At 42.3% G+C, this 25,575-nt stretch overlaps 1 protein-coding gene across 7 annotated transcripts in view; it reads left to right on the top strand.

The window, feature by feature from the left end:
- The window catches only part of SCN8A (sodium voltage-gated channel alpha subunit 8), a 1,610,732-nt gene that overhangs the window by 878,153 nt on the left and 707,004 nt on the right, over nucleotides 1-25,575 (top strand). For 4 of the 7 annotated variants that reach the window (XM_069653412.1, XM_069653415.1, XM_069653411.1 and 1 more), the window contains exon 12: nucleotides 20,653-21,036. In XM_069653412.1, coding sequence (XP_069509513.1) covers nucleotides 20,653-21,036 — 384 coding nt within the window. The remainder of the gene's footprint in view (nucleotides 1-20,652; nucleotides 21,037-25,575) is intronic. The other 3 variants (XM_069653414.1, XM_069653417.1, XM_069653418.1) reach the window with 1 other exon arrangement.

The raw sequence follows: 25,575 nt of genomic DNA, 5'->3' as shown, positions 1-25,575 counted from the left end.
GCCGTAACCCCGCCCACCTTAGCTCCGCCCCCAGTGCACCGCCGGTCATTCCTTTTCTCCGCTCGTTCAAGACTGGACGCACTTGCATCTGCGGAAGACTTTCTTCCTGTTTCCTCCTCTCTGGCTCTTGCTTAGCGATCGCCTGGTAGTCCGTCTATGCCGTTTCAGCTAGACTTTCCAAATTGTTCTTCCTGTCAGCAACGCTTCGCTTGGGCAGATCCCCATCCACTTTGTTTAGAGTGTTTGGGTCCTGACCACCGGTGGGACGCCTGTTTTTATTGCGATTCCCTTTCGGTCCGGGCGCTTCACTGTCGTTTAGAGCGGTGGGAGGAGGTGTTTCAGCGCACTCCCTCTGCGCATTTTCAATTCTTCATCGACGAGAAGAAGAAACACCCGTTGAGTTCTTTACTTCTTAGGGCACCCCGGCCGGGGGACTCCTTACCGGGGTCTTCCCGGTCTGGGAGGAGCGTCAAAAGCTATGTTACCGGGGCTTGCCCTGAGGTGCCGTCTAGGCCTAAAAAGTGTACCAGAGTTTTCTCCAAGGGTCTCTGTATGGGGCCTATTGACACCGGATTGCATTCCGAGGCCCCTCCGTTGGGGGCTGTTTGTGGGCCCAGTTCTACTGAGGCGTTGGGTACCGGAGCTTGCTCCGAGGCCTCCTTGATTGGGGCTTCCCGTAAAAACACTGGGGTATGCTCCAAGGCCTCGGCTGAGGTTGTTGATACCGAACAAAAGTTTGAGGCCCGATGTGAAGAGGCTTTTACCGCACTCTGGTCCGAGGTCCCTCGTTTAGAGGCTAAGGTGATCAACAGTTCTGAGAGGCCTGTTAAGGTCTTGTCGGTGAGGTGCGCTCTTGCTGTGACTCCAGATCTGTTGAGGGGGCAAGGAGTGAGGTTTTGAACCATAATTGCTCCTTTACCGGCATTGCCGAGGTCCTTCCTGTGAAGGCTAGTTTGGCTATTAGCATGTCACAGAAACATCCTAGGCCACACAGTACCGGCCTCGCTGAGGTTCCTTGTGTTAAGGCTAAAATAAAGACCCCTGACCCACCTGTGGGGACCCCTGCCTCACTGCCACACGTGTCGCAGTTCTCCTCAGGTGTTGACAATATGGCGGCCGTTCCCGCCAAGAAAACGGTGGCCATTTTGGATACATCCCTTACAACTATGCCATCGGCCCTAGGTGTAGGGGGTGGTTCTGTGGGTGAACATTGGTTTCCTTGGGCACATCTGTTTCGTCCAGTTTATGAATGCAACGCTCTGATGCCCCTACCGCACAATGTCTCGCTGCCTGCGGCATGATTTATGTGGACACCACTGGAGAAGGGCCCTCTTGGCAACCCTCTCCCTTGCGTCCCTGGAATTACTCCCCTCATGAGAGGCCTCCTCCGGTCGCGCCTAAATCGTCGGTGGAGGACGCCTTTTTGGCAAGTTTCAAAAACGTATGCGTTCCGACCCCATGAAGGAGTACTTTCGGGGCTTGTTTAGGGAGATATATCTGCCTGCACCGTTGGTTGCAGCTTTGGTTCCTGTGGTTCCGCCGACGCCGCCTTTGCCTGCTGGACCTACCCCGACTCTTCCACCCCTGCCTTCGTTGTCCCCAGTGGACAACGCCATTGTGGTGCCCGATGCGATTCAGCCTGATCCGGACCAGTCAGAGGACGCACAGGGCGATCAGCGAAGACCAGGGGACTATGGGCTAGGAGTAAGGTGGTCACTACGATGAGTAACCTTATTAAACTCCCACAAAAGTTCCAGTCGGATAGAGTTCCATGTTCTAGAGGGTGATTCCATTCCTCTGGATTTCTATTCCCATTGTTGTATATTCAACGATATTAGTTCTTTGCGTTTCTCTTCCTTCACAACACATCTGATAAAAAAAACAACTTGGTTATTTGTCTTGTTAGAATACCTGGTATACTCCCCTGCCAGGTTTTCACTCCCCCTCTCTCTGGTTTTACACAGCCTTTGCTTAATCCTGATATATCCTTCTCAGGAACCCTTTGTGGCAATGTATTTTCTATAGACTGCTCATTTTGCCACACCTGGTGTATTTCCCTGCCAGGGCTTTCTTACACACACTTGTACTAGGATACCTGGTATACTCCCTGCCAGGTTTTCACTCCTCTTCTCTTTGGTTCCCCCAGCTTTTATATATTCTTCTCAGGACCCCTTTCTTAAACACACTTGTAATTGCCTGGTATACACTCCTGCTAGGGCTTTCTTAAACACAATTGAAAGGTTCCAAGTCTTAAAATCGTGGCAAAAATGGCCGTGTATACAAAATATTGTGGCAAAAATGCAGTGGTTTTGCCGCCACAATCATGTAAAGGATGCGGGGGACACCCCCGCTCCGCTTAAACGGTATAATTGGGTATACCTTTACCGGGTCAAATCGCAGCATTTTTGGCACATTTTATTTTTTTCTTTTACTAGCAACCTTTTTGCCACGATTATATTAGCTTGATACCAATTGAAACTGCCTGGTGTATTTCTCTTGCCAGGACTTTTCTGCACCCAACGTAATATCTTCTTGGGTTTGCTTTATCTAACGTTGTATCTGCCTGGTACACTATCCTACATGGGCTTTTCTTAAATGTGTATTGCACACATTGACATTCGTGAAAGCGTCTTCCTTTCCGATTGGTTTCCCTTTCAGTAAAATGTTCACACGTTCCTTCTTTCAATTGCCTTATTTGCTTTCTTTACAATTATTCTCCCTTGGTGCATCGGCAAATATGCTCTGGTGTCCCTGCTTCCCTTACGGGGACTCGCCGGTTCTTCCTGACATGCTTTGTTCTCCTTGCAGTGAGCCAGTGACAGTAGTTTGGCATCTCTCATCGCCGCCTTGGTCCCTAAGCTTCTGTGTTTTGCAGTTCCTGCTGGTGGTGTCTGCTTTGTTTCAGGCTCTGGCTAGGCAAACGCTGCTGCTGCACACCTGCGGACACCCAGGAGCCCCATGCTCGCTTCTGGCGTTCTTGCAGTGTACCTGCTCTCACTGTCAGCATTCCTCTTCTCCTTCTCTGAGCCAGACTGCTCCACGGCACTCCTCGTGGCCCCACGGTTTCCCAGTCCTCACCGAGAGAAGCAGCTTTCTCTCTTCAGCAGCTCTCTGCAGTCGGGTTCTTCTGCGGTTTAAACTCGAGCGCGACTTGTGTTCTTGGGCTTTTCCGCTCAGCATCACTAGGCTCATCTTCCTCATCCCAGTATTCTTGCAGTTATGGGAATGGAAGTCGATTCTTGATATTTTACATGGAAAGTCTGGGTGAATGTTCTTGGAAGTCTTGAAGTGCAAGTTAGTTTTGAATAACTTGACCCTCAGGGGTCGGCACTGTCTCCACACCTCTTTAATGTGTATATACTACCCTTGGCTAAACTCATCCGCTCCTTTAAGATTTTCACTTTTTTTGCTATACAGATGACATACAGATTATCTTTAGGTTGGATCTGGAGCATGTTGCCACAGCTGCTTGCTTGAAAGCCTGCCTAGAAACAGTCAGAATTTTGATGAGCCAAAATTGGCTTAAATTAAATGGGGTTTGAGGTAACAGAGATTTTAATAGCAGGTCCTTCTTCTTCCTCTTCCCTTTGCACCCCCACCCACTGGCCGTCTGGTCTTGGCCCTCTTGCTACATCTGCCAAAGTGGTAAAAAACTTGGGGGTAAAATGTTTTGCTTCTCTGACCATGGAGGCTCAGGTTGGAGCCGTCTGTAGTAGTGTGTTCTTGAAGTTTAAGAAAACGAAAAAGTCCTGCTCTTTATCCCTGCTGAGTTTCATGCACAAGTTGTTGCAGCGGTCTTGAATGGCAGCCTAGACTAGTGCAACGCGTCATTGCTTTTTTTGCCAAGATATCTGTTGAAATGTCTGCAGGTACTACAGAATGCGGCGGTCCGATTGATCATAGGCATCCCTTATGGAAAGCCTATTTCAGCAGATTGGCGCAAGGTGAATTGGTTACCAGTTGCAACACATTTCCACTTTAAATCCCTATTCCTGATTCATCGGGCCATTGCAACGGAAGGTCTTTATGGCGCTTCAGGAGAAAATCCAGCCCTACTGTCCTTCCAGGCCCTTACACACAGTGTCTTTGGCCCAGCTGGTAGTTCTGTGTTATCGCCTGGAGCGATGTGGAAGTCGGGCCTTTTCATTGGCTGGCCTGAAGTTGTGGAATTCCTTGCCAGTGGCTCTTCACCAGATCTCAGATTTCAACAAGTTTAGGCAATATCTAAAAACATTTACGTTCAGTTAATCTTGCTAACCTCTTCCTGGTCTTCTTTCTTGGCGCACGCTTGCCTTCGGTGAACTTTGCGCCTTAAAAGAACCTGATTCATTGATTGTATGCAGTGTCAGAGGAGATCTTGTCATGAGTTGTGGAAGCTAAGTCAGATCTTGTCAGGTTTTTAGTATCTTTCCTAAGGGAATGAGGGGAGGTTTAACAACATGCCATTAAAGCACTGGGTATGGATGGGGTTATACTGTGGCAATAAGCTACGAGGTGGCGGGCCAATACCGCCCCAGGTAATGCCCCTAAGGGCATTACCTGGGGCGGTATTGGCCCGCCACCTCGTGGCTTATTGCCATTAGTACCCCGGCCCGTAAGACCAGGGTTCTAATTGCTTTTTTTTCTGTTCCGAAACACGTTCCGAAAAAATAAAATAAATAAATAAATGGCCGTCTCCATGGAAAGGGAAAACGTAGTCCCTTTTCCCTTTCCATGGCGGCCCGCGGGAGCGGACGCGCTGGGAACAGAAGTGTTCCCAGCGCATTCGCTTCCGAGACCAGAAGAAAAAAGAAGGTACGTGGGGTCGGGAGGGCGGAAGGCAGGGGATGGAGAGGAAGGGAAAAAAAAAAGAAAAAAAAGTACCGTGGTCTCCGGCGGGGGACGATGGAAGACTCCAGCCGTGTGGAGGCTTGGAGCGGGGATGGATGGCCCTGCTCCGAGTCTCCACACGGCTGGAGGTTTGCATCGTCCCCCGCCGGAGACCGCGGGATAGAAGGTAAGTGGGATGGGGAGGGAGGAGGGAGGAAAGGCTGGGGAAAAAAAATAAATCTTACCTGCATCCCCGGCAGGGGACGAAGGAAGCCTCCAGCCATGGGGAGGCTCGGAGCGGGGATTGCCCCGTTTCGAACCTCCTCATTGGCTGAGGGACTGCCACTCCCCTTGCCGGGAACAGAGTAGCCGGCACGCATGGCGTGGATGGGAATACCGTGTGGTATGGCTCGTAAATGAGCCAATTGCCACACAGTATTCCTGTTCAGCCGCGTGTGCCTGGTACTAATGAAGAGAGGAAGGGGAATACCATGCCTTCTCCAATGGTGCACTGCTAGTCCCCCGGAGGGTGTCTCCACCGTGTGATCCTCCCTCATATAGCTGTCCCCAGGGTCAGGATCTTGTAGCGGCTGCTGTCCTCGTGCCACATGGGAAGAGGTCACCGCTGGGAAAGGAGTGATGACACCATTGGGTTCATTACAGGAGGTACATGAGAACTGGAGGGGACCCAGGTGTTGTCACAGAGGCTAAAATGGTTTTTCCCCGGCCCAGTATTAGCAAAAATGTTAATGGGCATAATGAAAGAAGGGTCTGGTACCCCAGTAGTGAGAGGGCAAGCATCAGCGGACACGTTTCTCAGCTCAGTGGTAGTGAGGAAACAACTAGCCACAAGAAGGGGCTGGATCCCCAACAGTGAGAAATAGCTTTACCAAGCAATACCATTAGAAGGGAAGGTAGTAATTCCCCCTGGCTCAATCTGAACTGAACCAAATAACACCAGTAGAAGGACCTAATTCTCCTGGTGCAAGCCCAGTACTTGTGTTGAAGATACCAGGGGAAGGGGGTCATTCCCCCCTGGCCTTGTGGTCAACTGTAGAAAGAAACGCCAGGAGAAAGGCAGTATTCTCTTGGCGCTGGACTGAGAGTTGCACTGGAGACACCAGGGGAAGGGAGTAATTCTCCCTGTTTCTATTGGGAACTGCATAGTGCTGTACCAGAAGAAGGGAGTCATTCTCCTAGACATTGATAAAGACTGGGTGAAGCCCGTAAGCCAGTGGAGGGAGTGATTACCCCCTGGTATTTTCTGTTGAAAGAAAACATTTGTTGGACATTGCTCGAGAAGCAGGAGAAGGGAGAAATTCTCCTGAAGATGGAACTTTGTTAGTTTACCCTTTAGTCCTAGTGTGAGGGTTAGAGTAGGATTTGATACAGGAAGATGGAACTTTGATTTGATGGACATTCTGTTAATTCCTTTAATTTTTGTTTGCGGCAGGGAAATCCCTCTTAGAGGTGGGGACAGTGAGGTTTTCTATTTGAGAATTAAAGGTTTATAACCTAAACCAGGGGTGTTGCTAGGTCTGTAAAAGATTCGGGGCTATGCTAATTTTGGGACTGTCAGGACTGGGGGCTAGCTAGCCTTTTTGGTTGTAACCCCTGAGCTTCTATCCAAGGTTACAACCAAAAGACCCGGGACTATAGCCACATCAGCCCCCCTCCCCTCAGCAACGTCTCTGACCTAAACCATGCCATCTTTGTGCCGGCTTCCTTCTTCAACACCCTTACAGTACACCCCTCTGTGTTCCGAGAGTGTAACAATTGAGTGAGAAGCCTTCCTCCTCATGGAAGCTTTTGGCAGTGGAGAATTAATACTGTGCATCTCCCATGGTGTGTGTTTGACTGGGAGACAAATAGCCAGGATTTAACAGGTTGGGGTCCAGCGGCCCGCGCTGAAACTAGTTTTTCCATTCAGTGTATATCTGGCTGTAGGCCGCACTGCTGTCTCTTCTGTTTGTGTGTTTTCTCCGACGGCCCTGCCAGAGAGATACTTTTAGCCACTACTCTGTGTGTTTAGATTTATCCAGTGCCACTGCTGGAGAAAACAATGCATCTATTTTACAATCCGTATTTTGGTTTGACTCAGCTCAGCATCTGAGATCACATTGAAGAATTGCAGTCTGTTTACTCTGCAACCCTGCAGCTTCAATCCCTTGCAAGGACATGCACCCTTTTTAACACTAGGTGACAGGTTCTGTTTAACTGTGACAAATAGATTCCCTGGTATAGGGAAAGGACCAACGATTACTGCCGAAGTCCTGATGTGGGAGCTTTCCTCCATAGTGAAACACAACATTGCCGTGGTATAACTTCCAAGGTTGCTCCCCATGCACTCTCCAACAATGTGTCCAAAAGAACTACTAAAAATAAATTCATCAAGTTTTAATACATAGTGAACATTAACAAGCATCAGTGTCTTATACATTGTTGTTTACATTAAACAATTGATTTAAATTTCATGAATAAAAGTTACATAACGTTATGTATATTACAATGTTGTATTTCATTATTTCATTGCACAAACCTTTTCCATTTGTAATATTGATACTGTTGTTTCCATAAATGTGTACGTTCCCACATAAAGACTTTCAATTAATTTAGGTCTCTTGTTGTCTCTTGTCTACACAGAGAAGACCTCAAATTCTCTTGATTTATGATGTCCTATGATGTCACAACAATCCTAGTTACCCGTGCACCCTATTAAAAAATGTGACTGTTACACTAATGAATAATATGCTTGAAACTTTAACTTGTGCCCTCACATATATATGTGAAGGTAGCTTTCCACTATAGACATAAAGCTGGGGTTCTCAAAGGTCTGGTGGATGGGCATCCTCCATGAACATCCAGGTTTTTTGGGAGAAACTCTTGTGACAATTCCCCAGCTCACCCTGGGACCTTAGTAGGGTGGTCTGGGGATCCCCTGTTTACCTCCTGTAGGTCCAGTATCCACTAGCTCAGTGCGGTACTCAGCTTTTTATGACTGCCCCACCATCCATTCCCTGGGTGAAACGGGGGATATGGTCACAATACATACAAAAGTCCATCCATACATATATATATATATATATATATTTGGGGATCTATGTGATCATTGCGCCGCCCATAACTGCGACGGCCAAAATGCCGTCGATCATATAGATCACTGTGCCCGCTCCCCGGCCTGATTTTTCTCTTCCTAACCCCCAACCCCCCCAACTTATTGTTCACGGCGGCACACACAGCACACTTCTGTGTGTGCCGCCTGTACCCTGCTATCCCTGTGGCGTCAGCTCCTCCCACTAGTATCGGCTTGGAGCTGACGCCGCAGGGTGCTTTTCTTTTTTTTTTCTTTATTGTCCCCCGCTTACCAAAATGGTAAGCGGGGGACACCCCTGACACCTGCTACGGCACCCAAGCAGAGCGGGGGACACCCCCGCAACCCCTGCTCTACTTGGGCGCAGTAAATGTCGCCCTCATTTTGTGCGCCCCCAAAGTCGCAGTAACTGCGGGGGCGCACAAATGAGGGCAACATTTTTGTACATTTCCGTAATTGGTTACAGTGCTGACATTTTTTGTGCAATTTATAGGAGTAAAGAGAGTCTTCACTTTCTTATGATTAAGAGTACATACAAGGTTATTTCCACACATTCACAACATTTGTCCTTGGTGTTAAGAATCTGGGAGTTAAATCTATGTCCCTTGCTTCCAGCCACTCCACACCTATCTGTAAAAAGGGCTGTGAAACTCTAACTTGTTCTTCTGACCCACCAGATACTACTTTCAAACAATAAATGGTGAATCCTGGGACTTTATCCCATATTCTTGCATAAGGTGTCAATTAGTCTTTTTCCATAGGCCTAGTGCTGCCAAATTAGAACGGACGCTCTGAGCTTGCCACCATTAAATTATAGTAATTTTTCCCCACAAATTAAGTGTGCGTTCTTTTTCAAAATGGGGGGTGGAATTCCCTATGTAAGTGTCATGCGTGCCAGGCGATTCCTTGAACGACACTGAGCCCACGCAGACAAGTGGTGCCTGTCATTGGACCATGCCACAGGTCTAGTCTGCATCCCAATCCAAGATTGAGCCCAGGTGACGTACACACACGTCATGTGCCCAACGTAAGAAGTCAGCACTCATGGCTGAAGCACGCTTCATTCAGGACACTGGTTATTTGTCAGATAGGAACTCCATGCTCAGTGTGTTTCAACTCTTCTTTGCAACATTCCTACTTGCTACCCTTCCTGGCCTCCTAATCCTAAACCCTCTACCTATTCCTGCTCTCCAACCTTGATTGCTGTTCCTCTCCTGTTGTATGATTCCTGTATGCTCTATCTTATATTGTGGGAGACGTCCTAAACTCCTGGATTGGCTATCCTTTCTGTTTTGGGATTACCTACTTCTTGTCCTGATGCAGCCTTCCATCCTGCATTGGTACTACATGCCATCCGGTTCTGTTCCAGGCCTGTCATCCTGCTGCAACACTGATCATTCTATTCCCGACCAGTCAGAGATGTGTCTCCCCCTTGTGGGTTTTCCTTTGGCTGTCGCTCTGGAGTTCGCATTCTCTCCAGTGTTAAACCTCTAAGAACCTTGTGGCTTCCAGCAGAAACAGGCCCTATCTCACTAAGGAACGTCGTCATGTGGAACAGGTATGTCCGATCACTGAGAGCCAAGCTAAAAATGTATTCATTTTAACACAAATTGCTCTCAACTAGATTTGTACAACACATTATAACAATTAATGGACGTGTACAAAAGGCAAGACCTTGTTTTTGATAAAAAAAATATTATTTCCCCATACATCGTACATCTTCCCATTTGTATCACCACCATACTCTCATATTCACCAATAAAAATATTAATATATTACTTTTAACATAGGAACTGTATTCATCTAAGGTAGGAGAAAATTGCTTCCCAAGTCAATTCTAAATCAAATACTGCATTGCACCATGCCTTATCCTGTAGTTGTGTTGTTGCTGCTCCATGAGTCTCGTAAAATGGAACAAACTATTCGATTTTTGGTGCAAACCATGTGTTGTGCAGAAGAATTTTCACACATTGTCTAGTGCAAACTTCCTCTGCGTAATACATGGAGACCAAAAAGGAACAGGAAGGGCTGGACCAGCCAGTGAGGCTGAGAGTTAAGCAGGCAGGAGTGGGTCAGGGAGGTGAGGGCGAGTGGACTGGGGAGTGGAGGCGGTGAGGGTCAGGGGGGGAATGGCAGAGATTCAAGTGGTGCCCCTGTATAATATGAGGGGTAAATGGGATATATGGGCAACGGTTCTGGATTTTCTACCTGGAGAAGCAGCGTGGGGGGGCCTCAGATTTTTCTCTTACTGTAATCTGCAACAGGGTTGAATAATTAAAAGTATAACTGCAGATGTAGGCATTGACATAGTGGCTGCTAGTGAATTTTTAAAGGTGCGCACATGTTTTATCCTAAATTGGCCCACGTTCACGCAGCAAACCAACCCAAAACACATCAGGAGGGTGCAAGGTGTTATTTCCTATGTGCCCCAGCCCACATGTATTGATCATTGGTTGAAATAGTGCCTTTTACACCATACCTTTCTGAAACATTGAGTAAAAAGAAATATTTGCTCTGTAGGAGAATGCATGACAAACTCCAAAAGATGCCAGGTTACCAACCGCGCACAAGAGCACTTTGAGACACAATTTCATGCTGGCAGTGCCCAGAGACAATTTATGCAGCATTGCCCAACTTTCAAGCTGGTTGTGCCAAAAGCAGATTGAGACTAGTCAACACAATGTCGGTGCCATCCACCTTTCTTGCTGGTTGTGCCCAGTCACAAATAAGCTTGTTTTAACAATTTATACCAGCACTGCCATGTTTTATTGCTTTTTGCCCCATAACATATGCCAATATTACCATGTGAAACAGGTTTTCAGGCTGCAAATGCCCAACAAGTGCCAGGTAAAACAGATTTTCATTTCTTTTTAGCGTCCTTATTTAATTTTGATTATTTATCGATTTTTTTCAATACTTTATAACGTGCAATGCATCAAAGACGCACAGTTCCAACATATTCATTCGTCAATGAAACTGAACAATTAAAGTAATGGGAGAATATAAAAAATTACCTTAGCATAATCTGAAAGTATTCTTTCCCCAAAAACATAAGCAGTCATACAATCCCAACATCCAGATTCATATTGGACAGATATCTGTTACATTATTGTTCAGCAGGGGAGGCAGGACAAGACGAACACAATGCCAACAAGTAACAGTATGTTAGTAGTAGGGAAGGGACAATAGTTTCCAGCCAAGCCAACAAGTTTGAAAATATAATTTAGCAGCAAAGTAATCAATACATAACACATTCAGGCATATAAGTCATAAAGACCCCCAAATTCAATGATATCCATCCATCGTCTGTTTATTCAAGTAAAACCATTTCTTCCTGGCTGAAAACATTACAATATTCTGCAACCAGTCCTCCTGCTTGGGCTTCTCATTCCTCTTCCAGTCACTATCAGCAATGCTTTATTTTTTTGGTTTAGGCTATTTGGCTTAAAAGCAAACCTTTAGCCAATATATATCACAAACATTTTTATTTCATGCCATTAGTTAATTCCACAATCACTTCCTAAAACCAGGATTAAATAAACCTTCATTCAAATCAAATATATCAAAATTATCCAAAATATATCTTTTCTCAAAAAATTAGATCAAAACAGCATCAAATCCAATTAATCATACGTTAAAATATTTTGCAAAAATGTTGCAACTGCTATTGTCAGAGATCGATATTATCCAATAAACATCATTGCCCACCACGTTTCTGGCGTCAGAGCTATAATTAATTTAAAAAATCGATCGAACACCATGGCTCTTTTCTCAGACAATGACTTACAGTCGAGTATGATATGTCTTATAGTTTCCAGATCGGTCACATTATCACAAAAACGACAGCAACTTCGTTGCCTATACCCAATTGGCTCTCACCTGTACCAATCGTGTAGGTAAGAGATTTAAACGCATCTTTAGCGTGACTCTCATTAGTGATCGATCTGGACATTTTAATAAATAAGGCGGCAGTTGATTAAATGCCTTAGTTTCATTGCTAAAATTTGCAAAAGCTTTATAATCCTACATTGAACTAACGTAGTTATCCAGTCTTTTTTCCAGAGCTTTTTTTTCAACTCCTGCGGATTGACCATAATGGTCTCCACCTGAGGGTCCAGATCCGTGATTATCTGAAGACGTTCACTTTTCCACTACAGTAAGATCCAATCTTTACCCATAGTCAACACTTTTCCTATGACAACAAAAGGGGAGGAGTTATCCGCCATCAGGACCTTTCCCAGAAACATTAATCGTTTCCATTGAACCATTGCTGTCAAGGATAGCAATCCCAGTTTGTATCTGATTTACTGATTTGGGGGCCCTTCCGAAGAGTACAGTACTTTTTTCCAATAAAGCCCTTCCAAGAAATTCCAATTAATGTTTGCTTTGGCCATATGGATTTCAGATAGTTTACTATCTGGACAACTTATACCTTATATAAATTGTACACAGGCAGAATGGTGAACTTGTCCGTGAAATAAACAGGCCCTGAGAGGCAAGAAACTCCACCCTCGACTTAAGAGATACCACATTTTTCGACACATGCAATTTAAAATTCTGGTTCTTTTGTGAATGTATAGCAGTTATAACCATTATATTAGATTTATTAGTATTAAGCGCTTAATTTATACGCTGCAGAGCATTCAGGGATCTTTGAAGGCCCACCGGTGTTATAGCGATAAAATCAAATCATTAGCGTAAAAGAGCCACTGAATACCCTGACCACCTATTCTTAGGGTATTGGCTCTTACCGGTTGCAGTGCTTCGCCAAAATCTGAGATTTATAGCTTGAACAAAGCAGGGGCCAATATGCACTGCTGCTTTAGTCATCTGTAGGTCACGATTTTCACGATTTTCTTGGACAATTAACCTTCTTGGCTCAATCTCACATACAATGATGTATATCATTTGAAGGAGACCCCACCGAGCATATCCAAGTGTTTAACTCTCTCAATAATAATGAGGAGGAAAAGAGTTTCCTGGGTGCTTCCAACAATGCTATTGGTCGATAATTTGAGGGCAGAATTCTAATCCCTTTTTTAAAATCAGAATAACTATATCAGTGTTCCAAGAGGTTGGGATCATCTTAGTTTTTATAATATTCCCAAATATTGCTGCTAACAGTTTGGGCCCAGATCTCTGGAAACTTCTTCAAAATAGCGTTTGATAGCCCATCAATGCCCGGAGCTCTCAACCCGCTACTCCGCTCAATCAAAGTTTGAATTTCATCCTCCTCTATGGAAAGTAGCCAATTAACATTACCAAGCACTGTTGTTTGCTGTTCTGCCTTCTGATGTTTTTATATGTCAATGAAATGGGCCACCTATATTTGCATCCCTATTGGGTTTATTTGCAAGGCTAACTGCAGGGTATCCCTGGCTTTCAGTTTCCATAATTCGGCTGAGTTTTTAGATGCTAAATTTTTCTACATTTTTTCTGAAGCTTGCTGGAACAATTGAGCTCTATATGATCTTGCCCAATTCCTCAATGTCAGCCTTAATTTAACCTTTTCGCTACCTTGAAATCCTATAGGTTTCCCCTTTAGATTGCGAACAGCAGCTCTTAATTCTTTTTTTTTTCCCTTGTACAACAGGGTCAAACTAGTGCTTGTGTACATATAAAGGTTTATGGTCGTTCCCCCCCATCCCCCTATCTACAAAATAATTTTGAACCGTAATATGACTCAACCGACTCCATGGAGTTGGTAGTCATTTATTCTTTCTAATATTTTATGGTTCAATTTTAAAGTGTGTGTTTCGGACCTCACAATTTTGTTTCTACCTCGTTACTTCTAAAATAGAATTATACCTTAATGGCACGTTGTTCAACTGAGGGAGGCTTAAAGTCATTAATAAAATACTATGATCACTATTACAATTGGGAAACACTTCCAATTATGACACATTAGCAAATAGTGAATCGGTTATATATATAATACATAATCGAGTGTTGTGCCATATGTGCCCAAATTGGTTGAGCAGGGATGTCACCTTCAATGATTCCGTTAAGCATTGATAACCCCCTTAGGTCCATTAGTTCAGTCCACAGCCGACCCCTACTCCTGAATTTGTCCTGCAAGGCTGATTGGGAAGGAAACTGTAGGTCTAGTTTTCCAATAGTTATATGCAAGTCCCGACATATAATTGCGTTTATCGAAGGGTCAGCCAGAATTTGGTCCATCACTTCTGTTACCCCATCTAAAAGTGTAGCCGACATTAATGCCATCGGATTCCAGTAGAGATTTAGTATAAATAAAGTTCCCACCCGCTGGAAGAGTTCAGGTTCCCAGTCAATTCTCTCCACTTGCGTAAATGCATTTGGAGATTTCAAGGAGATTCCTGAGAAGCCTCTTCCGGTTTTCGCAGCTACTAGGAGTCCCGCCATATGTCTACCTTTGGTCCCCTTAAAAGCCGGTATCATTTCAGATTGAATACCCATCGAGGACTGGCGGGACCAAAAGCCAAGTCTCCTACAAAACAATTAGATCACATCCCAACAGGGTCTTATTTTCTAGATCAAACAGATGTCTATGCCCCTGTGTGTTCCAAGAAGCTAGTTTAAACACATTTCCCCCGTAACCTTATTTAGTTATCTTCTTGAGTCTTTTTTCACCTTGGCACCTGCCAACCAGGTCCAATTTTGGTCCAAATTGTTCCCCACGGTTGCACTCTCCTGGTTTCACTGTCACCTATAAAGCAGTTAACTTTTAATGGCGAGTATGTCTTACTCACAGCTACTGGAATTTGTTTTTAGGACTCTGTGTTTGCAAACTATTCACATAAGCATTTTTTCCACCTGGTACACATCGAACCCCATTGGCTGCAATAATGTCGAACTTTCCAAAATAATGTTCTTATTAGATTGGAAGGTATATGTAAAAACACTTTATCGACCTGTTTTCTATCTACAAATTCAACCTAAATGATGTTCCTTGACTGTGTCAGTCGCCGAGAAGGAATTAAATCAAATAAACTCAGTACATATGATCTATTCAACATGACTGGATGCTTAAAAAAAGGCATACATTCCATAAGCAAACATTTTTTCTTTTGGGCGATCAGAAAGCTCCTGTTTCAAACAGATGTATAATGCATCATTTTCCTTCTATCAATTTAAAAGTTGTCTCTAGAGTATAAAAACGTTGTTGCACATTCACGATTTCTTGCGCTTTTCTCCCTACATTAGCGGTCTTTTCTAAATTAATGTGAACTTGTGTTAACCATTCAGAGACAGGACTCTTAGGTTCTAGAGATGGGACTCTCTGGTCATTTTGGGGATTGCTCGATTATGTAATCCTCATTTGACTTAGATGACAAATTCATTAGATCTGGATCTATACCATCTCCGTGAGCGGACTGGTCTTCACTTATACTGTATGTTGTTTTCACTTTTACAGGTTACTGTGGTTTATTTTACTATCGGCCTGCTCATCTAATCTGTTTTCAGTCTGAGAAGTATGCTCAGGTGTAGTTAAAGCTCAGAGGAATTTTCTTGAGCCTTTATTTAGATTCCTCACTAAGCGCTTATTCATTTTTTGTTTTTTCTGTTTTAAAGCTTTCTTTCTGTTCCATCTACCTTTAGATTTTTTTCTGATTCCGGAAGCTGGTTACACATTTGAGGTCTCAAGGACCTCCGTGCTTTCGTTAGGAGCACCATTTCCAGGTGTTAGTTCTGTGAGGTCTTTTCCACATAGGATACATCCACTGGAACTGATAGTTCTATGCAATCCTCATTTTTCATTACCCGAGTACTAGACAATGAATATATAGATATTTGTGAGTCCAATTCTGGTTGAGGGCGTACTATATTTACCGCATCCTGTAGAAAATGTTCCTGACTGACTGGAACAGGTACGTCAGTTACGTTCTTGATTATTTGCATGAATGCCCCCAAAAGCTTCTCTTTAAAAATATCTTTTACATATTTGTACCTGTAATATAGACCTCAATAAATGATACTTTGGTAGATATTGTTGTTTAGAAGGACTAATTGCTGAGCTATTTTATCAGTTCACGAGTCATAATGTTTTGTCAACATAGACATTGTCATCTCAAGCTGCGGAGCAGCTCCCATCGGGTTCACCTGCAAAAGTGAGCGTTTTGTTTGCCGGTTGTCAGGCAAAGAATGCTCACTTGATGATGAGGAGTCCAGTGAGTCCTCATCCTCCGTGTCAGGATACAAGATAGGCAAAGCTGACTGAGAAATCCTTGTTCTATCAGAGGGAATTGTGAAGGGCTATCAACATTATGTATTTGTACTCTGGTTACATTACCCAATTCATTTCCTTCAACGCATGTCACTTTCAGCGGCATGCTCACGGTTCTATAAGTCCCAGTTTTCTATTGGCCAATCTTCAGAGTATTTATTTGCAGACATTTGCGGATTCAGAGTCATCTGCACTGCAATTAGCATATCATCTTACAACAGGACATTCAAACTTTTATTTTGTGCTTTCAGTATGGGTTTGGAAAAGTACACCACAATATTTGAGGGTATGACCTTAGGGCAGGCTGTTTTCTCCATCAGTCTTTCACCTTGAACAGTCGTTAAATTAACTTCCAGGCCTGATTTAAATGACGGACCATCTTCCCCCAATTCAGAGGCTCGCCTCCTCATAACTCACGCTATTGTGTCAATGGGCGCAAGCGAAAGATGGGATTAATTTCCCTGTTCGGTCTCTTCATTCATAACCGCTAGAACGTCCAGATCATTACTTAGTGCAGCTTTACTTCTCAAGTGGGCCGCATTCTTTATACTGATTAGCCAACATACAGAACGAGAAGGCAGTCAGATTGAAAGCACTGTGTAGGCTTGCTTTAATGTTCAAATTACTGACAAGTGCTCCATTCTCCCTTCCACTCTCTGCCAGTAACTGCCAATGAACTCTGCAGAACTCCTGTTTGCTCCGCTGCGGGTTCAGGTATGCGAGGTTCCTCCTCACAGCAACATACAGCAACAGTAGCAAGTGAGGGCAGACTTCTGCCAGTAACTGCCATTGAACTCTGCAGAACTCCTTCGCTTTACATTTCCATATTCTCATCTCTGACTAAGAGTTTCATCCCAATATTTGTTAATCGTGTCACAGTTCCAAAGCATTTGTATATTTGTACCAACTCCTTCCTGCAAGTCCAACAAAAATCAGACTGCAGATGTCTACCTTTTCTCATTCCCCATGGTGTCCAATATATGCAATGAATAATAACAGATTGTCATACTGATTGTTGCCCAGGTTCTTCACCAAATGTTGCTCTGCTTTGCCCAGGTCTGTCCCACATTGGTGTCTGTAAAGGTTGTGCACCACGTGCTCTTGCTGCTCTGTCGTCGTCGTCTGCCTGCCTGTCCACGCATTTGCTTACACATACAAACATACTCAAACACGCTCTAGGACACATTCACTTTTTAAAAAAAAATTGTTTAAACGTGAGCTATCTGTCGTCCCTTGGCTCTAATCGCCTTGACAGAAAGAACTACATTCAGAAGAGAAGTGAATTGGTATTTCCTTCCACAGTCACCACTAGAGGACACAAGTGTGTAAATGGACGCCTTCAGAGCCTTAAATGGGCCAAGCTCCCTCGTGCTACCTATTGCCTGCTAACAGTGAGCTTGACCAGGGTATCTGCAACAAAAGGCAATAAATGAAACTGTCTTGCACAGTGCTCCTCATCAGGTTTACTGACTGGGAATGCTCTGCATAACAGAAAGCCGATGGCCCTCCTTGATGGGGAAGCTGCTCTGTCTCTGTGCCTACTATTGACAGGCTGCCGCTAGCAAGAGTTGTTGCCCTAATGGTAAATGCAGATTATTTTCCATGATGTAAATCCTTTTTTACCACATCACTCAAGGAATTTCTCCCCTTTTTTGTTCTAAAAAATACTGATGTTGGGGCCATATGCACCATTCCCCATCTTTCTTCAATGATGGAACCTCACTGACCTTCTATTATAGCAGTGTGGGTCATAAGACATCCAACATGATCTTTAACCGATGCAAAGCTGGCGTTTGCCTACGTTCAAGGCACTGAATCATTCTGTCTTTTAATTGCAAAAAGGTCTGATCCTTCTAGATCTCTTGGTGACTTTTGAAAGTCTACCATTCGATCCTTCTCCAATGCCTATTCTATGTAGGAATGAAAGATCTTGCTTTACTAGGATACAATCTTTTCTGTCAGGCAGATTGACACTGTAGCAGTTCACCATACTGCTCCAAACACCATATTGTGTATCTTCATGCCCTCATTTTTAATCTTGCGTACTCTTATTGCCCATCACCCACTTCTGTAGTCTTACAGTATACAACTTTGGTACACATATACAATAAAGGCTTTCCTGAATCATCAACTAACCTTACCTCGTGGTGTTGGTCCTAGTTGTCACACAAATACAGTCCCAGTCTGGTCAAAACGTAGGTTGTCACTTTCTAAGCCAACCCTGACATCTCGACCTATTCTAAAATCCTGGTTCCTCTTTTTTTTTTTTATTATTTATTTGTTCCTCCCTGTCCCTGCACACTGATAACGGCACAAAGCAGTTGTTCTCATCTCCAAAAGTGGAAGGTGATTTTCCAGGTTTTACCTTTTCAAAAAGATAGCTACAGTCACAGCCCTCGCCTTGGAACTACCTAAATGGCTGCATTTTTGGATCCTACAATTCAGAATGTAAGGATTGTATAGCAGACCAAGAATGCAACAGCCATACTGCTGCTTCACCTATCTTGTAAAAACAATGTCTCCTTTGCAGTGAGGAACCGTGATTGGTGTTCAATTACTGCTAGAATTTCCACCAAGGCTCTGTACATTGCACATACACTTGACCTCATTTTTTCACAGACTGATTTAAAATATAGCACCATAAAGCCTACACGGACACTACGTTTACACTGCCATTCACACCTACTGAACTGTGGAAGTTAGTTCTAAAGAGAATTTATCCTTTCAAGAAGACCTCTCCATCGGGGAAGCAACTACCATCTGGCTATCCCTGTATGTGCCTCTATGGTCTAGTCGGGTGCTAAGCCTTTTGCATTCATTTTCCATTTGAAGCAAAACAAAGCCAGCCAAATTGCATATGCTGCGCTTGACAGACTATCGAAGGTAACACTTCAATAGTTTACTGTCCTGCTACATTACCAGAGCTCAGCTTGCATTAGACATATGAGAAACAGTTCTAAACGAGCGCAATTTGTTTTTGCTGGTCTCCTAACTAGTCATTTTAAAACATTGTGTACATTTTAGTATCCTTTCTTAGTTTGGCTTAAGGTAGTCCAAGAGCTGGTGACCTGAAGGAGCCTCAAGCTTAATGTAGCAGGTTACTGCTATAGGTTTCCTTTCTCTAGCCGAGTGCAGGAAACATTATACATGTATGGTGTTTTGTATAATGGATGATATGTTACCCTTTTTGAAATATAAAGCAGACTGTAGTGTGGACACTATCTGGAAACGATGCTTAAATATTCAAAATGTACATGAGGGTTTGGCTCTAGCGGGCTTTCTAAAAAGCCTTAAAATTCGGTAAAACGGGTTTAGCACACTTATTAATGAATGTAATTATTATTCCAATGTATGCTCGTCTACTATTTGAAGTTGGAGGAACAAAGTTTTTAATTTCTAATTCTTAATTTTATTTTTCTTCTTTTTAAATACTATTAGCTACCTGCTGTTTTAAATGTGAATATTTTAGTAATGAACAATTTGATTAAGATCACGTGCCTATGTAATTGCACATTTTATCTTAATATATGATTCATGAATCTTGCTCCTTTAAATTTGTTTGTATTAATGTATTCTTTTTTTCCTCCGGATTACCTACTTTTGGAGAAACAAATGTGTAAAGATTTAATTTAAACCAAATACAATAAAAAAATAGAAAGAAAATAATGGGTGGTAAATATTGTGCCCCTTTCGGAAGGGCACACTAGTATGTAAACCCTTACATGCTACCATTTTACACCCAGGTTTTGATGTTCCTTTGTAATATGCTATACAAGATTTGTTTAGCATGATGTACCCTTTTATGTATTGTACTGTTAAACAGGAATCATTCCGGAAATGCAGTACCACAGAAATACAGCCTCTGTTTCCACTGACCCTGTGTGTTGTAGATATCCTGTTCAAGGCGATGTAGGCCTGGTTTAGACCACGCTATACTCAACTATTTATCCTTACAAGGAAGTATGTTTTTCCCCCAATGGCCTCTGCTGAATGGCAATAGTAGTATGGTTACATTTATGCAAATACAAAAATTAGTATACAGAAAGTTTCGCAGAGCATCATTTGTTACTGTTTCACCTTCAATCATTAAAGATAAATAGCTGTGTGGTTGGAGTTAGACGTTGTTTGAGATGTAAGATGCTTGTTAAGAAGCAGTTTTAACAATGCTGAAGGTTGCTTGCATAGTTAGACTGCATTACTGTCTTGTATACATAGGTTACAACTTATGAACAGACACCTTGACATGTAGCAACTAGAGGTTGTTTGAGATCTGACCGAAACGCATTTTGAGTTCCTGTACACATGTTTGAATTTGGGGCAATTGAGATTTGAAGTTCACCTACCTCTTATTGTGTATCTATAGCAGACATTGTCCAGGTTTTAGCTACCTCAAAGAAATAGGTTTAACCTATAAAATTGTTTAACTTGGATTACGTTCTTTGTTCTTCACGTTTGACAGCACAGTATTTTTCTTTTATCTGTTAATTAGAGCTGTCATTTTGTGTAAAAATATTTTAACAAGCATTTTTCTTTTGTTTATTTGCAGTCTCTGCTTAGCATCCCAGGGTCTCCATATCTGTCCAGACACAACAGCAAAAGCAGCATATTCAGCTTTAAAGGACGTTTCAGAGAGCCGGCTTCGGAAAATGAATTTGCGGATGATGAGCACAGCACAGTGGAGGAGAGTGAAGGGAGAAGAGACTCTCTCTTTGTCCCCTTTCGGTCCAATGAGAGGAGGAACAGTTACAGCGGTTACAGCCAGGGTAGCCGATCGTCCCGCATCTTCCCGAACCTACGGCGAAACCTGAAGAGGAATAGCACCGTGGACTGTAATGGCGTGGTGTCGCTCATCGGTGGCCCAGGTGCTAATATGCCTGGTGGACGTCTTCTGCCTGAGGTGAAAATAGATAAGGCAGCCTCTGATGACAGTGTAAGGAAGTCCATTCGTAGATTAGTCTAGGCATGGCGGTTGGCCCCTTCTGACCCTCTGTATGCCGCCCTCCAAAACCAAAACGGAACCCTTCCAACGGAATGATAATTGGTTTGTCTTAACCTCAGATGGGAATGTCAATAGAAACCGGATTTAAATGGTTATGCTTTTTTTTATTTTTATGCCGTTACCTTTTGCACTCAAATTAACTTTCTGACCCATTTTCCCCTACTGAAAAAAATTGCTTGGAATTTACAACTTGATTGCAAAACAAGGGAAGCAAAAAGAACTGAATCCAAAATACAAGTAAAAAGGCTTCTTAGGAGACATGGATAATAACTAGACGTCTCTTCCGCAAAGCTAGTTTTTCTGAAAATCTCCAATCTGAATTAACACTGGGGAGAGTAAATGTGGTTCAGTTTGAACAAAGACTAATGGGAAAGGAATGTAGGGTCTCTGGCAGTAGGTAATCAGCAATAGGTTATTTACACTGGTTAGTGGTTGAGTTGTAAAAGGATTCACAATACAAGAGGTTACACTGAAATGGTAGTGGATTACCATGGATAATGGGTAAAGAGACTTCAGCCAATTGAATATTATGATCACTTTCTGAACCTTGTTGTACAAGCACAAACTTGAGTGATAAACGTTTCCTTTATGGGATTCTTTGTCTCATCGTTAACAGCCTTTCAGTAAATGGTTTTCAAACGTTAGCCTGGAGCAGGAGGAATCTTTCAACCTAAAATGCCTTTCCTTGAAGGGCAGTACCAAAAACACAAATGAGGGAAATGTTTTGCTTTCCTTCAAATTGAAATCTGAAATAAAGAACACATCCTCATTTTATGGTTTACAACAACATTAAGGTTAACACAAACTTGGTCTGTGCTGACTACTCAATGAAGAGTACACTTTTGTCAGGATTTCAGAATTACCAACATGTCTCAATCTTTGCAAGATTCAAGGGACCATTATTTGGCATATGAACCTTGACATGCAGTCATTGTATGCTTGCTGTGTGCTTTTTGTATGATGGTAATTGAAAGGTGCCTGCCAAAAAAAACACACATTTTGAATATTTGAGAAAGGCCCAGAGACTCAAGTGTATACCTGCACTGCTTGAATACTTCAATAGACACCTTGAATGAAATTTCTGCATAAACTAATATTTTTTAAATAGTCTTGAAGTTTCACAAATGCCTGTATAAACAATGTTAAACTTTGGACAATTTAGCAAGACTTAACATAAAAAGTTTAAGAAATAAAGAGACATGTTGTGCCATTCTATAGCACCGCTTGGGCATTGCAATGATTTCTCAAAAATATGAGCCGACGCGTGCCACGTTTTTGGTGCTCATAGGCTTTATCCATGGTAAAGTAGGATATAAAAACCCGCCAGAAAATGAAAGCAAGAAAAATGCACAATGGGATGAAAGAAACAAGAAAGTCACAGCTCTACTCTTCCATTTCTGTTTGTGCAAAGTGAGGACATGGAAAAGCCATATGCATAACTCAAATGTTCCATAGCTGCCATAAATTAGTGTCATCTCTCAGATTAATAATATCCCTTAGATTTAATATTCTCTAACTGGAGTATATAATCTTTCTGAGAAGTACAGATAAATTAGTTACAGCTTACATAATTCCACTGAAGCACTCAATAGTTTATTTCACTATATTTCAAATCCTATGACATACTTTTGTGGAAAGCAACGTCTTTCGATGTGTAACAAAAAGTAAAATGCTCTTCAGCATAAAACACTGTTGGCTCAAGGATTACTGTATGTAACTGCCATGTTTTCATTTGTTTGGCAATTGCCTTAATTAGTCCTTGGAAAAACGTCCCAATTAGGAATCATGTATTTATTGGTGAAGTAATATATAGTCCTGTTTGTTTCTCATTAGGATAATTCCTAATACACCCTGAAAAAGATAGAATCTCAGTGAAAATTACTTGTTTCAGAATGTCTCAGAATTCCCTACCATATGACCCATGTTTGCTGGCAGTCTTTTCTTATCCTGACTTAGCGCTTGGAAAGGGCAGGAGCGTGAAACAGGTGGCACGTGTTGGCCCTTATTTATGGACAGGCTCTTGCTCTTGAATCATTGTTTTAAACAGCATAAAATGGCTCACATCTTTTTTATTTAATTTGTTACATATTTCCCAAAATGTTCAAAGATTAAAATAATTGATGACACTAATAACTCTTGTGAAACTTAAAGATGATAAAAAAAAATCTCACTGAAAAGGTTTATTCAATTTCTCTCTAAGCAAAATTGAGGTATTGAAGTGGCACATCCATGTTTGTGTTAGGGGTCTTTCTCTTATATCTTACAATTTCAATTCAAATTCATTGTTTTTTATGCTTGGTTGCTGTGGATATATATATAAAACCAAAGGTCCCCAGCTATCCAGAATTGCTCAGTTTGATTATTTGAACTTGATACTAATTAAATGCAGATGACTAAACACTTTTGAACGGTCATGCACAAATATCTTAAATTATTAGTGAGGAGTCGTTTAATTTAACATATTTCGACTTCTATCAGAGTTGAATGCAGAGCGTTCATGTCAGCTCTAGTCTAATTCACAGTTTGTGAACTGTTCAGTTTGAAAATAATTACATTTCAGATAATCTTTTTCATAAAGAAGATATTTGGAGAAAAAGAAGGAATATTGGGAATCACTAACAGAAGAAAAGGAAATAGAACACTAAAATAAATATTTGGTGGGAAAGAGTAACTGCTTTCAAATTGCATCTAAATGAAAACATTCCATGATATCGTGTTTGTAAATTAAAACACCTGCGTGTTTCTGCTTACATTTTATGTCAAAAAAGCTTTCATAAAGCTAGTTTGTGTAGAATCATTAGGCATGTTGGATTCTCCACAACACAACACAGTTCAAACAATTCCGATTTGAAAAACTGCATTGAAAGCAGTACCACCATTGTCTAAAAGACGGTCCTGCCGAAACTATATGTAGAAAACTGCTGTGCAATGGATATTCCATAGCCTTACCTGCTAATTTCTGTTTCATGACTGATAGATAACCTCAACCAAACTTCAGTTTGCAAGAAACAAACTTGCATGCTATACCTTTCTGTGAGGGCTGGTTTAGAAACCCTCCCAATTCTTTGAAGCCCTTATTCACTCTGCCGAAGACAGTGATAGCCTGACATTCTGATGTGGCTGCCACCCCAAACTATGGTAACGGTTTTTAGACCAGAGAGTTCCATTGTGCCATTAATAAAGCCACAGGCGCTCAAAGTCAAAATGTTCTTTATATCCGGCTAAACTGACTTACCCGCTGGCCATTATCTGAACAAATGTTTAAGCTATTGCACTAAATATGCAAAGACTGTTTTTTTTTATTGATCCCTGTGGCCAGCTACCTGTAGTCCCATTATTATTTCTATAACAAATTTGCAAAATGACATGTCCTTAATAGACTCTTCACTCATCCTCTATTCCTAAAGACAAGCATGACAAACAAAGCCATGATTAAGACAGCCTTGTTCGTTTAGCTGAATCATGGCAATCATTGGATAATTTGTAAGAGGTTTTTCTGCAGACCTCTAGTAAAGGTTCTAAGAAGACCTATTCTTAGTGAAGTAGTAGAATGTCCATCCAAGTTTGCCCAAAACACATTCAATTGTAAGTTGGTAGAGCAGTGGCGAAACACTTTTCATGGAAGTGGACTTGTATCATGGCACAATAAGGCTCATGAATAGCAAAATACACTTCACCTAATGTACTGAAATTATACATACTATTTTATTAAGCATTGCATATGGCTAGCACTGTCAAAGAAGTACTTCTAAGAGACATACACAAACAGGGCAACTATTTTAGAAACCGTAATGGGCCGATAATACATTTTCCTGCTATTTCCAGAATCGAGAATGTTCAAATCCTAACAGATATGTACTATATACATTCTAGTTGAAAGGTCGGAGAAAAAAGCGTGGGCAGAGCAGAATAGTTCTAATTTCAGGCTAAGTTAATGGAAGATAATGCAGAGACCAAGTTCGCATGCAAAACGCAACAGAAGCAAATAGCAACACTTGATATGGTTTGAAGTGCAGTGAATTATTTAGCAAAAATTGATCTGGGTTGATTGTTCGTGCCGCATTTTTTCACGGCCGAGCTGCCTGCAGCCTATTTGCTCGGGCCCCGGTTTTTTGTTAATTTTTTCATCCACCGCCACCAATGCTATGGAAGCGGTGGACACCCCTTTGCCCCAAAATACAGGTCTACCGGTATATATCGGTTATATGCTAACAAAAGGGTAAAAGGTCAAAAAGTACAGGGTAAATTCAGGCATATGAGGGATGCGATCAGAAAAATTCGATCAAAATGGGTAATATCTTCAAAAATGAATATAATATCAAAGGTACCTTTTTTATTTTATTTTAAATACACCTTGCTCTAGGGGGACTACAGAAAAATATCAGTTGAGGTAGGTATCTATTTTAGTCACTTCAACAGAGTTTCCAAATTTCTCAAAAGTTCAACAAGACCAATCATGTAGGGACGGCT

This window comes from Ambystoma mexicanum, chromosome 3q, assembly GCF_040938575.1.
Source record: "Ambystoma mexicanum isolate Mex_15411 chromosome 3q, UKY_AmexF1_1, whole genome shotgun sequence".
In the NCBI taxonomy this organism is placed as follows: Eukaryota; Metazoa; Chordata; class Amphibia; order Caudata; family Ambystomatidae; genus Ambystoma; species Ambystoma mexicanum.
Note: the sequence above shows the minus strand (reverse complement) of the source record. Positions and strands in the feature narration are given on the sequence as shown.